Raw genomic sequence first — 13,566 nt, 5'->3', positions numbered from 1 at the left:
ACTCTGCATGCACATGAATTGTATTTCACGTCAGGATCGGTTGCTCTGGGAAGTTACATATATCTTGAGAGTAGGGGAGTTCTGGTAAATCTTGTTAACAATATCAGAGTTCATGTTTCAGTGAATTGCTTTGAATATACTAAGCATAAAAACAAGAACTTTAAGGTTCCTTTAAGCCTTGGGAAAATTGTTTCCTTCCAGTTTTATACATACAGTGAGAGAAAATTCTGTTTTTATTCTAGGAAGCCCAAAAGAAAGATGCCATTCTTCTAAACTTTTCTGAAAAATTGCATCACGTTCAGGAGGCTGCTAGGTAAGCAAGGAAGACTGAAAGTGAATTGTAAGATTCACATTTTTTGAAGCTATTTTTTAATGAAAACTGGTGAAGGTATTATAACTTTAAAAAGTTTTGTCTTGTTGAATTTTCAGACCTTCCTTTTATTTGCTTACAGAGGTGTGTGTGCATCTTTGGAAATTGGGGGTTTTGAAAACTTAATCTTTTATTTTTAAGCTAAAAACCCCATTTCAGTCTTTCCTAATGAATATCATCAGTGTAAAAACAGTATGGATTGAGAACTTCAAATCCCTCCACACCCAACAGGTAGAGCTCAAACAACACAGCCTATTACCTCGGGAGTTGGCATATATCAGTCAAACGTCCAGGGCCGTTTCCCTGTAGAATCTAACATGGTACATTGATTTTCTATTGCATTAGAAGAAGTTGGAACCATACCAAGGGTTGTGAAAGGATTGTATTTAAATTCGTCACTCAACAGAGAAAGTAGCTACCGAACATAAAGCTGTGTTTACATCACTTTAATTTGCTTCTTATCCCAGTGTAAATGTGTGTTTTAATGTAGCTATAATCTGTGTATATGTACTATGTTGAGTTCCGTGCTTTTATTTTTTGTAAGTTTATTTATTTTGAGAGAGAGCACGGGAGGGGTGGAGAGAGAGGGAGAGAGGGAATCCCAGGCAGGCTCCGCATTGTCATGTCAGTGCAGAGCCTGATGTGGGGCTCGAACTCATGAACTGTGAGATCACAACCTGACCCAAAATCAAGAGTCGGACCCTCAGCCAGCTGAGCCACCCAGGATCCCCAGAGTTCCGTGTTTTTAAATTTACAGCACATATGTATGTATCCAGTGGTAAATGTTCAATAACCAGCTTTCCCAGAAAGAAGCCCTAATTTGTAGCACCTGCTGATTTCCATAGTGTAAATACTGCTACGGTGGCAGATTTCAAGCTACCCGTGTGGCCTTACTGAGGGAGGAGCTGGGAGGGGATGCCAACACCCACAGTGGCCTCTTGCAAGCTGGCTCCGGCACCCTTCGTGTTACCTGCTTGTTATCTGTGTGACTGTTTCTAGTTAGGGGAGCCATGAACCATATGCATAAATACACAAGCCGCAGCTTTTCAAGCTAAGCCCTGTCATTGGCCAGTGGCTCAGTATTATTAACTGTGAACATCTAGCCACAGATTACATGTCTTTCCCAAAGGGAAATTATTGGTCCTAAGTTGTGAATAGTTCATAGTTCCTGTTTATAGATTTTCAGATTATTCCCCCAAAGAACGAGCATCTTAAAAGATATAAACTGTTTCGGTTTTGAATTTCTGAAAGAAACTTGTGTGAGAATTTTTTTTCCTCTGACTAGTATAGAAATGTTACTAAGAGGTGTACATACAAATAATCATTACATTTTTGTTCTGACATTTCTGGTTAGATGGGAAAGTTTAGCTAGATGCTGTCTTAGAAAAAAACCTAGTCAGTAAAGTTTGTTTCTTTGAAATAGAAGATGAGGTATCCTGGTGAAGTACAGACAGATCATAAATGGATGCTGACGACCAGTGAAGGTGGAAAACGTGATTGCACGACGAAAAGTTAGAATTTGCAATAGAAGCAGGAAAGCATTCTAGTTTATGAATTTGCTAAGTGAATTGCACTGGGTTTTAGGTATCACCTATTCACTTTACCTGGTGACAAAAATATCACTCAGTGCACTACCAGTCTTGATGTGATGTATGTAACAAAGGCCTTGTGATCAGTTCTGTCATTTCTTTGCAGAATTGTTAGCTGCATGATTAGTTCTCTGTGAAATACCGAGTGCTTACTCTGGCTGTCTGTGGCCGCATGAAGTCTGCTTAGTATCTCCTTATTGCCCTTAATGTCTACACTGCCTTGCTTTCCGTGAGTTAGAGCTTTTGCATTGGTTCCAGAGGGAAGTCTAAGTACAGGGGTGGTAAATGTCATCGCGGTAGTTCTGCCCTTCTGTTTTTGGTTTGACCAACGGCTAGTCTCGTTTGACGTGCCTGTGTGACACATGGCTTCCCTGTGCCAACTGCCCACTCTCTCCCCTTTCTTCTTTCAGATTATCTCTGGATAACACGGAGGCAGAACTGCGCTCGCTCTTTATCAGGACGAGATCTCTGAGGGAAAACATTCAGCGGGATGGTGAACTTTGTCAGCAGGTGGAAGATTTCCTTCAGGTTTGTGGGTGATTTGAGTCCGTCTCTCGTTTCGGCTCCAGGCACCCGGCAGGGCTGGTTAAATCTGCACGCGTTTGTGGAAGCAGCGGGTTCCGGTTCATATATTTTTTCCCCAGCTCAGTAGAAGGAACTTTGTATTTCAATGCCCATTCCTTGCCGCATTGGTTTTCTGGCAGGCGTTGTCGAATGAGGTCTGCACGTAAGGTGTTTGTTTAGGGCTGGCCTCCCTTTACCCCTGCTCCCCGTCCATCATTGCCCCGCGCTGTAGCCAACTGGTATCGGCATGTGGTGCTGACCCTTGGCGGCATATGCGTGGCAGCTCAGGTTTTGTTTCGAAACCGCAGCGTACGAGTTCTTGCCTCCTAATCCAACTTTTGGACGACAGAAGGGAGTTCCACGGAAATCATAGACACCTGAGAACTTGGGCTGTTGTTCCTTCACTTGTTTTTATTCAAGAAACAAGCCAGGTTTTGGCATGTTTTTATAATGAGAGCGGGAGCACACACGATAGCCATGACTATCAACACCCCAAACACATCAGCCGCACAGGGTGTGTCGGGAGCTGCTCTGAATAACATCAACAAAAAACAGCCGAGTGGACGTGTTTGTGACAGCTCACTGTGACTCACTAATCACATAGTCTGACATACTTCTCGTATCTTCCTTATTTAAAAAAAAGGGGCAGCTTTGCATGCTTTTGGTCTCCAGGGAAGTGGTATGCTACCGTCAGTATCCGTCCTTTCGAGGTGGCACATGTGCGGCACGGCCACCCTTGGTGCCGGGAACGGCCTGCTCCGAAGGTCCTGCCGACCTCAGCTTTCACTCGTTTCCTCGGAATTAAGCTACATCAAATATTGGAAGTTGCAGCTCCCATCAGCAAACACTTTGTTTGGTTCTGCTGCACGTTTATTTTTATGATTAAATATGTATTTTCTTTCATATATAACCAAATAAATACTCTGTTTAAAGTGCACAGATTTTTCTCCACAATGCAAACACCACCATAAAATACCTAACAGGTAGGAAAGCTGGGGTACCTGGGTGACTCAGTTGGTTAAGCGTCCAACTTCGGCTCAGGTCATGATCTCACAGTCTAGGGATTCGAGCCCCGCATCGGGCTCTGTGCTGACAGCTTGGAGCCTGGAGCCTGCTTCGGATTCTGTGTCTCCCTCTCTCTCTCTCTGCCCCTCCCCCACTCACTCTCTCTCTCTCTCAAAAATAAACATACATTAAAAAAAAAATTACGGTCTAACAGGTAGGAAAGCTCTTAGCAGTAAGCACATGCAGACAAATGAGAGAAATCCAGAAATACGGGGGGGAAGGCCCATCCCACAGTGAGATGAGAATCCTGGATCTCTCATTCCCTGGCTCTTACATTAAATATTAATATTTTATGCTACATAGCAGCACAGAAAGGTTTATGATGAAAAGCAGCTCTGTCTTAGCCGTGCCCCTAGGCTGCTCTTTAAAGGCATCCTTGTTTGACTCTAAATGCTTCTTTCTCGTAATCATTTTTATCTTTGTAAATAAAATGTTCTCATACAGCTATTTATTTTTCTTTTTTATATTCAATTTCTTTTTAAATGGTGGGGGGGGGGCAGGTATTAATTTTATAAGGTAGGGTAGGGTCAGGCCATGAAGGGAAAACGTTGGACTTTGTGCTCTTAGCCATGGGGAAACATTGAAGTTTTTTGAGCAGAGAAAAGAGAAGAACACAGTCTTGCAAATCTCTTTCAGTATTTTGACCCTCTGGGCAAGAAATAACGAATACGTTGGTTTGGAACTTCAGTCTGGAGCAAACAAGTGAGACACGGAAAGTGGAGTCTCCTGGCACGGCTACTGATACCTTGTCCATTATACTTGGCCAGTGTATACTTGGCCAGTGGCTCTGGACGGCCATTTGTGGTCCTGACTGCAAAAATTAAGTCTTGGCAAAAGACTGAGCCGGGTGATTTTTCACACCCATATTCGGAATGTTTCACTTTCCCAAGTCCTAAGGGTGACCACAGTGCATGTTAAGTTTTTCCTTCCTGGTTTTCTCTCGATCCCCACAGGATCTAGTGATGAGACATGGGAGGAGGAGCTAAGCTAATCTATCCCATGTAGATAGATTCTTGTCAAGAGTCCTATTTTTCTGCTGTTGAGTTTTTCTTGGCTGGAATCCACCTTTCCCCCTGTGGAAGAATGACAGGCAAAGATTTATCTTTTCATGAATACCCTTCTCTCCATAAAGAATAATGCAGCACGAATGCGCACACTGCCTCGGGCTACTGACTCAGATAGTTACTTTCTCTGGTATCTCGTTTCCTGAATAGTTTTGGTTTCCTGCTACCTCTTGAGTGTGTTTGGTGTAAGGAAAGGACTCTTATGGGGGAGAGTGTGTGGGAGTGGGTGAGAGGTGACGTGTCTCCTCAGAACTTCTCTTCCTTCTCCAAGCATGTTTCAGCAGCGATCCCACTCCATGAGGGTGGGCAGTCCATCGCTTCACATTTCCTAGGCCGGTCCTTCCACTCAAAGGAAGTGTCTCAAATAGAAGCCTTTTTAAGAACAAGATCTGTGTGATTTATAAAGTCACGTACTTCACGCATTCCTTCTTCACATAAGCCTTGTTCCCTGGTGAAAAAGAAGGTTGACTTGAGTGTGATCCCAAGCAATCTGGTCCCCATGCAGCTGTGGCTCCTCTAACCTGCTGCTTCCTCATTTCAGCTCAACATGAAATGTCCCCAACATGTCAGGGAAGTGTGCTCGTGCGCCTGATAGGTCCCCATCCTGAAAGGGCTGAGAGCTCACTGGAGGAGAGCAAACCTCTTTCGTTTCTGTTTCTTTGTTGTGTTCGGCACCTGAAACCATAGGGGCACTGGAGACTTTGTCCTGGAAGAATGAGGAGGAGGTGATTTGTGTAGAGGATTTGTGTAGGGCAGTAATTCCTGTCCATGGGGGCTCATCGGGGTCTCCTGCAGTTTTAATAAAATACCAGTGGCAGTTACACCTCAGACATACTGAATCGCATGGGTGGGGTATGAGCATGCACTGTCGACACAGCTTCTGAGCTGCCTTGGATAAGCACCATGGTTAGGAAGTCTTGGCTGGGGCATTTGTCTAGGCACAGGGGCTTCCAGTCCTATGGGATGACACTGACCCTGATATAGGTCACTAGAGGTGAGGCTTAAACTCCTCCTCCACAGGATAACTCATCAGTACGAGTGACTTTTGGCACCCTGAAGTGAACCCTTGGCCAATATCAGACCTTTTTTTTAATGTTTATGTATTTTTGAGAGAGAGAGAGAAAGGGGACAGAGGATCCAAGGTGGGCTCTGTGCTGACAACAGCGAGCCCAGTGGTGGGTCTCGAACTCATAATGAGATGATGACCTGAGCCAAAGTCCGACGACACTCAACCGTCTGAGCCACCTGGGCACCCCAAGACTCACTTAGAAGGAAGAACAGATACAGAATGAGTTTTCCTTAATAAAACCAACGTTACACCTATGCAATTTTTCAGTAGCCTTAAAGGCCACCATTTTGTCAGAGGCATTCTGTAGATTAAAGCTCTTTAGGCTCATTTGTTGCTTCCAGGCCTTTACACAGGAGTTCACCTTGCTTCCCCAGGGCTTTGTTTGGGTTGAATTATTTTCCTTTTGGCTCTGAGTGCATTGGGTTTGCAATCCACCTTCCCTTCTCGACTTGAAATTGAGCCCAGGAGCACGGCTTCCCCGGGCACTAGACGGTGCACAGAGAGTCTCCTCACTGCTGTTGACTTGAGTGTGTGCTTGTTTGTTTTCCCGCAGTTCGCTGTGGAAAAGCTGACAGAACTGGAGCGCTGGAAGCAAGAGCTCCAGGACGAGGCCCACACCCTTATAGACTTTTTCTGTGAAGACAAAGAAACCATGAAACTGGACGAGTGCCTTCAGATCTTTAGAGATTTTTGTGTCAAATTCAACAAAGCGGTTAAGGTATGGCCGATGGCATCTCCCTGTTTTCTGAGTTGTTTGGATTTTTGTTTTTCGCTTTCCGCACCCAGCCCTCTGTCCCTGGCAGAAAGATGGGTCAGCATTTCCACGCTTTCAGGGAAGTCTGGCTCAGGCAGCATTGCCACGCTCTCAGTTGGGGTTGCTGGGAAGTGTCTGTGCCATCCTGGCCCCAAGCACCTCCCGGTCACTGGGAGCCCAGCGTTGGCTTCCTCCGCTACGGTGCTGCTCACACCAACACCTGCTTTGATGCCCTGAAAGCGTTATGTTAGTAAAGTTCATCTATGATGGCAGCCGTGATATTAACAAGTTTCTTTGAAGATCCTGAGTGTCTCCCTCCCCCACCTCCCCAGGAGAGAATTTCCCCTTTGGGGGAACCCTTTGTTGCGGTGGGATGATTGGAAGGTGTTCTCTCACCTGTTTCGGGCACCACGGCTATTGCCAGGCAGTGGGCACCGCAGAAACCGTGTCCTCCTCAGCCAGAGCAGGCTTAGAAATCCTCAAGCGCTTAGGGGTCTGCTGCCGTCTGAGCAATACGGCCACGTTTCTTGCCCTTTAGCCTCCAATTCCAGTCATCTCTGGGTTCAGTGTAGGAGCCAGAAAACTCTGGGTTCCTTGGCTTTGCAAATACAACTTCTCATCTGTCCGTTAAAGACAAAACGACATCCCTTTACTTCAGGTGGTGGTGAGGAACCAAATACTTGTGTGCGTTATCCCTCCCCCGTATTTAAATGCAGGTTTGTCCATAGCTGAATTCCTTTGCGGGACTGGTCACATTTCCCTCCAGCCCTGAGTAGGCCAGAGTGACTTGAGTCCTCAACCCCTCCTTCCTCTCTCCAGCTAAGAGAAGGAGGCTGAGCCTGTGGCCACGTTTCCTCTCCCTTGTCCAAGCAGTGAGCTCAGCAGAGGTGGGCGGTGGTGGGTGGTAGAGGCCAAACTGGCTCTTTCTGAGGCCCTCACTCCCTGTCAGAATTCTGCAGGCCCAAGAGGCCACCTGTGCGATTCTCTCCGCCCAGCTGTTCTGAGCGCCAGGACCTGGCCCCACTCCCACCGCAGGCAGCTTTCGGGGAGAGGGCCTGGAGGACCTGGGACACTAGAGAGGCTGGACCAGAGCTGCAGGAAGGGCCATGCCTCCCCAGCCAGAGCCAGAGTTTCGAGGAAACTTGGAGGGGAAGTCCACCATTTGAGGAAATTGATCTTCAAGTAAAAAGTACTACCAATAACAGGCGTGGCTTGTGAGATCCGAGGGACTTGGCGCCGAGGGACTGCATGCTCCCATTCCCCAGAGACACAGGCTCCACGGAGCTGAGGTCATCCAGGGTCAGCCAGGGCACCTCCTCTGGGCCCTTGGGTCCCTGGAGGTCGAACTGAGCCAGTCCTGTCACCAGCTCATGCTCCTTAATCCCCAGAGCCAATGGCGAGAGCAGAGAGGACCGGGCTGCAACGATACAGATGTATTTAGGTGATACAAATATATTTAAAGTGCACAGCCAGCTGGTAAAATGTGCTTTAGCATATACATTTGTTCTGGTTCAGTTTTGCTGGGGTGAGGCCTGGGTACTTGGAGCTGGGTGAAGGGTAATCGAAGGATTTATAAAGGAAATCATCTTGTCTGATTGTGGAAGGGGTGGAGCATGAGGGACAGAGCCAACATGACCTCTCTGGTGTTCTTTACTGAAGAGCATTCAGGGAACAGAGATTTGAAAGGCATCTCTTAATATCTAGCGTATGCATTTATGCATCCAAAGCGTTAAGTAGAATGTGCTGCTCGTGTGTGTGTAGATGCAGTCAACACAGATGCCCCAGGGAGGTTTGATCTCTGACTCCTTTTTTTCCTCTCCGCCATTGCTTAACTCCCCCTTCCCTGGAAGTCCTTTCCATCTTGCCCTGCTTAGAAGCCAAGTTGGGTTCCCTTGGAAATGAGGTGGCAGGCATGTGTGGAATCACAGCCTACATTTAGAGGACAGTGCCTTGACTGGAAAGCTGCAAGTTGGGCCCAGGGATGATAAGCTTAGATTGGTGGGGCCACCTCCACACAGCTTTGGGAGAACTAGCCCTGTCCACACCCACACAGGTGCAAACACCAGTATCTCTCTTGGTGAAGCTTACGCTGGGCTCTCCTCCCTGCGTGTATATCTCACTGGAGTCTTAGGGCAGGTGGCTCTGGAGTTGCACACACGTTCCACACGTCTCATGTGTCTTGGGGCTTCTCTCCACCCCTCGTTCAGGACAACCAGGACCGGGCGGTGCAGGAGCTGAGACAGCTGCAGCGGCTGAAGGAGCAGGAGCAGAAGCGTCGCTCCTGGGCAGCTGGGGAGCTCGGGGGCTTCTGCCGGAGCAGCAGTGAGAATGATGTGGAGCTGCTGACCAAGAAGGGCACGGAGGACCTGCCCCCCTTCCTGCAGCCCAGGCCCGTCAGCCCTTCCTACCGACCTCCTAACGCCCGCCGCTCTCGCCTTTCCCTGGGCGCCTTTGCTGACCGGGAGCTGCTGACCTTCCTGGAGAGTTCCACCGGCAGCCCCGAGGAGCCCAGCAAGTTTAACAGCTTGCCCCGGAGCAGCCCCCGGCAAGCCCGGCCCACACTGGCCTGGATGGAGCCTGGGGGCCCGAGGGCCCAGGACCCCAGCCACGCACGCAGACCTCAGGCCTCACAGAGCCAGGAGGAGGCCCCTGAGCCACCCTCATCTTGGCAGAGCCAGCTCCCAGTCCCCCGACCCGAGGACCCTGCGCCCCTCTTTCCTCGAGCTCGGCGCAGTGGGGTGGGCATCCTCCAAAAGAGGAACAGCGAGCCCATGGGCCTGGCTCCCGCCCGGTCCCCTCCGCTCTCACCATTGGCTCTGGGGATTAAGGAGCATGAGTTGGTGACAGGACTGGCTCAGTTCGACCTCCAGGGACCCAAGGGCCCAGAGGAGGTGCCCCGGCTGACCCTGAATGACCTCAGCTCCGCGGAGCCCGTGTCTCTGGGGGATGGGAGCATGCAGTCCCTTGCTGCCAGCCACAGTGGCCTGCTGCCTGTGAGCTCAAGTGCCCCAGGGGGTCTCAGCCCAGCCCTGCAGGGGAATAACGGATCTGCCCCCAACCAACCTAGTGGTGAGGCTCTGGTATCTGTAGGCAGCAGCGACCCTGAGAGCAAAGACCCCGGCCCTTTGTTCTACATCTCGGATGCCACCGACTGCTCGCTAACCCTGGACTGCTCGGAGCCAGGGGAGGGGGGCGGTGGGGATGGCTCCCTGTCCTCTGGGGCTGGAGAGACAGGCAGCCAGGTCTCCTCTCACCCCCCTGTCAGCCCCCCCGGGGAGGCTTCTGCTCCCCTCTCCGGGAAGAGTGAGCCCAGCTGCAAGGACGCCCTTCCCAGGGACAGACCTGCCAAAGGGAAGGATGCGACAACACCAAAGAGAAGCTCCCTCAGAGAGGCGTCCCAAGGGACCTCCAAGGCAGTGAATGCCAGGCGGAGCCAAGGGGCGGCGCCCAAGCCCGTGCGGACCTTGACAGCCTCCGAGAGCGAGAGCATGCGTAAAGTCGTGCCCATCTCCAGGTCAAGCCGCAGCTCGGTGGGCTGGAAGCGGCCTTCTGGGGACACCCCCAGCAGCCCAGCACAGCAGCAGTGGTCGCGCCGGAGCTCCGTGCGGGGGACCTCGGACGTGTCGCCCAGGAGGCCCTCTACAGGGGCTGTGACCGTGCCGGAGGAGCCGAAGCTGGCGAGGGGGAGCAGCAGCTCTGGCAGCGTCCGGCCCGGGAAGGAGCACCCCCTGCAGCCCAGGGGGTCGTTCAAGAAGCCCAGCGCCAAGCCCCTCAGGAACGTCCCCAGACAGAAGCCCGAGGAAAATAAGATCTGCCGCTCCAACTCTGAGAGCCCCGAAGAGGAGCCCAAGGCCCCGCCGCCCCCCAGCGTCCCCCGTGTCCCACCTCCCGTGCCGAGCTTTGCCCGGAACACAGTTGCGTCCTCATCTCGGTCCATGAGAACAGATTCTCCTCCCGTGGCCAAGGCTCCTGGCATCACTCGGACTGTTTCCCAGCGTCAGCCGAGGCCGAAGGGTAGCCCCGAGGATGCCATCCCCAAGGACAGCGGCACCCTGCGGCGGGCCAGTAGTGCCCGGGCCCCCAAAAAGTGTCCGGAGTCTGCTGGGGGTCCCAGTGCCAACACAGAGACGCCTCCAAAGGGCCGAGGAGCTGGGGAAAGGGCCTCCCTCAGACTGAAAAACTCAGATCCGACCACACTGGGGAAAATCCTCGATCCCTTACGGAAGTGATAGGTGTCTGTCCTCTCGTTGCTGGGGGCTCAGGTGGTGAGGACGGACTCCTGTGACAGTCCAGCACCGGATGTCTCTGTTCACATAAAGTCACCCCCTGGTGCCAGCCACTAACGCTCATGTCACCGAAGGTGTGGTCCAGGAGGCTGGTGGACTGCCACCCACTGTGACCCCTCCTGCTGTAAAGTCCCCCGTCTGGATGTGCACCATGACGGCCGGCACCTCACATACTCCTCCCCAAGCAGACACCGCATGAAAAACATAGATGTCTGAGATGACATTCTTCCGTACGGAGTAAAAGAATTTTGGCCAGTTTTTCTATTCCAAACTTATTTTTGAATATTACAAAAACTGCATATTTTAGTTCCTTTTGCAGAATGAAATGCCTCCTAGGAAAAAAGACAAAACCCTTAATATGAAGACATTTTCATTTTCCTGTGTTCCCTGGCCTCAGGGTTCCACCTGCCCACACACCGTCCATTGCTGGCAACTGGACTTCTCTGCAGGCCCTGGGTGCTCTGTGATTGGCACCGTCTCCTCGAAGGCTCTCTGTGTTGCTCCTCTTTCTGTGTGTGACTTCGGGTGAGGGTTTGCTTGTGAGCAGGAGGGAAAGTGAGACTGGTGTGTGGAAATCGGATGCTCCCATGTGCTCAGGACGGGCACCATGGGCAGCGCCTTCCCTGCAGACGGGGAGCAGCCCCTGGGAGAAATGCTGGATCTTCCGGAACTTAGAAGTGCCATATTTTAATGGAAAGGCATTGAGGGGCTGTTTGGCTGAGCACACCTGCCCCTTCTGTGTTTTCCCATTTGTGTATCTTATAAAACTGAGTGAAGGCTGCTATGACCTGGGATCGCTCTAGTTACAGGGAAAAACAAACCCTTCTGTCTCCCAGTCTTGTCCCTCCCTTCTCTCTCTGCCTGCAGCCAGCCCTTCCTTCTCTTGCGAATGCAACACAAAGCCGGGAGGGTCTGTGCGTATTATTTATGCCACTGATGATGCTTCTTAATGTCGATGTCTGTTCTTTGTGGTACAATGGTTTTTAAGTCCTGAGAAAAAACAAATTTTTTTAAACCAAAAACAAAAAACAAAAAAAAACTAAAAACAAAAACAAACAAAAAAAAGAAACTACTTTCAGGAGAATTTATATCATCAGGAAATTTTTGGGAAAAAAAGGCTTTATTCAAAAGGGAGAAAACATGTACTGTTTCTACTCACTGCCCATTTCACTACTTCCTTTTGAGGCTAATTAGGAAATGAAGCAATTCTGGAAACTTTCTTGTTATTTTAAAGTCACCCCCCACTCTTTTTCACTTTTGGTCATTTATTGAAATTGTAGTGACACCTTGGTGTAGATCCAACAGTGGTAAATGGATTTCAGCGAATCCACATGGTTGATGTTACAGTCTTCCTCCTGTAGAATGTTGCCTTTCATCCAAATTAATTGGAAACTGAGCTTCCCTAAGTCAGCCAAATTGAAAAGGTAAATTTTATGATTGAAGAAGTAAGGCACCTGACCGCAAAATCTCTTATAAAAATAGCCTTGAATACGTATTTCACGGGCCCCACAAAATGGTTATGGGAATCCTATAGTGTTTTTCACCATCTCAAAAAGCCTAAGAAATCATATATTTAACCATGCAGATAACAACATTCAAGGCACAGGGCCCATGGTTGGGTGGAAAAGGACGAAAGAGATCAAAAGTTTGTGGATAGCGATGGGGTCAGGACCTCCAGGTAGAATCCTGGGAACCAGGGTCCCAGTCCCTGCTTGGTCACTGATGCTATGTGACTTTGGCAAATCACCCCGTCTCCCTAAGCCTCTGTTTCCCAGTCTACGGAAGTCGGGGCACGGCTTCGGTGATGGCTTCTAAAGGTCCCTTAGCTCAAAGAGGGAGCTATTATTATCAACAACCAAGGACCCACCTGCCCCAGGACCAGCTTCTCCAAACCAACGCCCAGCACCTCCGTAGCAGAGGCCTCAACGTCAAAGGCCTGCTTAAAATAAAGCACCTTCAGAATGTGTTGTTGCTTTGAAATCTAATAAGCTGAGTTTCTTGAGAAGCGGCATTTTACTTAGCCCTGTGGACCCTATGTGTATGCATCTGTGTGAGCAGGTGATCATTCTATTACCTTTTATTGGTAGTAAGCTTTGAAAAATAATTTAAGTATCTAATGCAGAAATGTAAATAAATTTCTATATAAATTTGTTTAAGATGAACTGAATGTATTTAAAGGCTCATTTATATGTTCTTTTATGTAACATGTAGTTTAATAAAGTTCCTGTTTATGGGAGTTGTGTTTTATCCTCAACTTGCTCTGCTGATGGGTATGTATGTGTGTGATCCTGGGGGAAGAGTATATAATTTCCTGCGCACAGAAAAGCCCCGATATAGGAGGTGCAACAGCTTTGAGATACAGCAGTCTTGTCCTCAAAAGGCTCAAAAGCCAAATTAGGCTGTTAGTGTGTGTCTTCTCGGGAGCAGAGTCTGTGTTTACCTGAAGGCCTAGAAAGCAGGCCTTATGCCAGACCCGTGGGAATGCAAGCATTGCATCTGACACGCAGACCGTCAATGGAATGTTCAGCACCTCATACATGCTCACATTGTTCCATGTTTTGGGCCAAGCTTTGTGTAATCTCTGTGGGGCCAGCAAGTCTGGATCTGCTCCTATGTGTCCTCATGCATTTTGGCTCAGGACACTATTGGGAAATCACAGCTCACTTCTGCGGCTGCCTTAGGAATGAGCAGAGAGGGAGGGAGGTATGGCTTTATTTGAAATGCAGTGCTGGTGCTTATTTGAGAAGAAAGGGGAATTGTTCAGAAGGTGCACCTCATACCTCAGGGGTTCATGTCAAGTTTTAG

At 49.3% G+C, this 13,566-nt stretch overlaps 1 protein-coding gene across 4 annotated transcripts in view; it reads left to right on the top strand.

The window, feature by feature from the left end:
* Positions 1 to 13,015, top strand: part of FHDC1 (FH2 domain containing 1) — a 42,791-nt gene extending 29,776 nt beyond the window's left edge. For all 4 annotated transcript variants that reach the window (XM_027067501.2, XM_027067516.2, XM_027067507.2 and 1 more), the window contains exons 9-12: positions 243 to 313; positions 2,370 to 2,487; positions 6,275 to 6,439; positions 8,683 to 13,015. In XM_027067501.2, the coding sequence (XP_026923302.1) occupies positions 243 to 313; positions 2,370 to 2,487; positions 6,275 to 6,439; positions 8,683 to 10,704 (2,376 nt within the window). In that variant the 3' untranslated portion in view covers positions 10,705 to 13,015. The remainder of the gene's footprint in view (positions 1 to 242; positions 314 to 2,369; positions 2,488 to 6,274; positions 6,440 to 8,682) is intronic.
* The last annotated feature ends 551 nt before the right edge of the window (positions 13,016 to 13,566 follow it).

Source organism: Acinonyx jubatus, chromosome B1 (genome assembly GCF_027475565.1).
Source record: "Acinonyx jubatus isolate Ajub_Pintada_27869175 chromosome B1, VMU_Ajub_asm_v1.0, whole genome shotgun sequence".
NCBI lineage: Eukaryota > Metazoa > Chordata > Mammalia > Carnivora > Felidae > Acinonyx > Acinonyx jubatus.
Note: the sequence above shows the minus strand (reverse complement) of the source record. Positions and strands in the feature narration are given on the sequence as shown.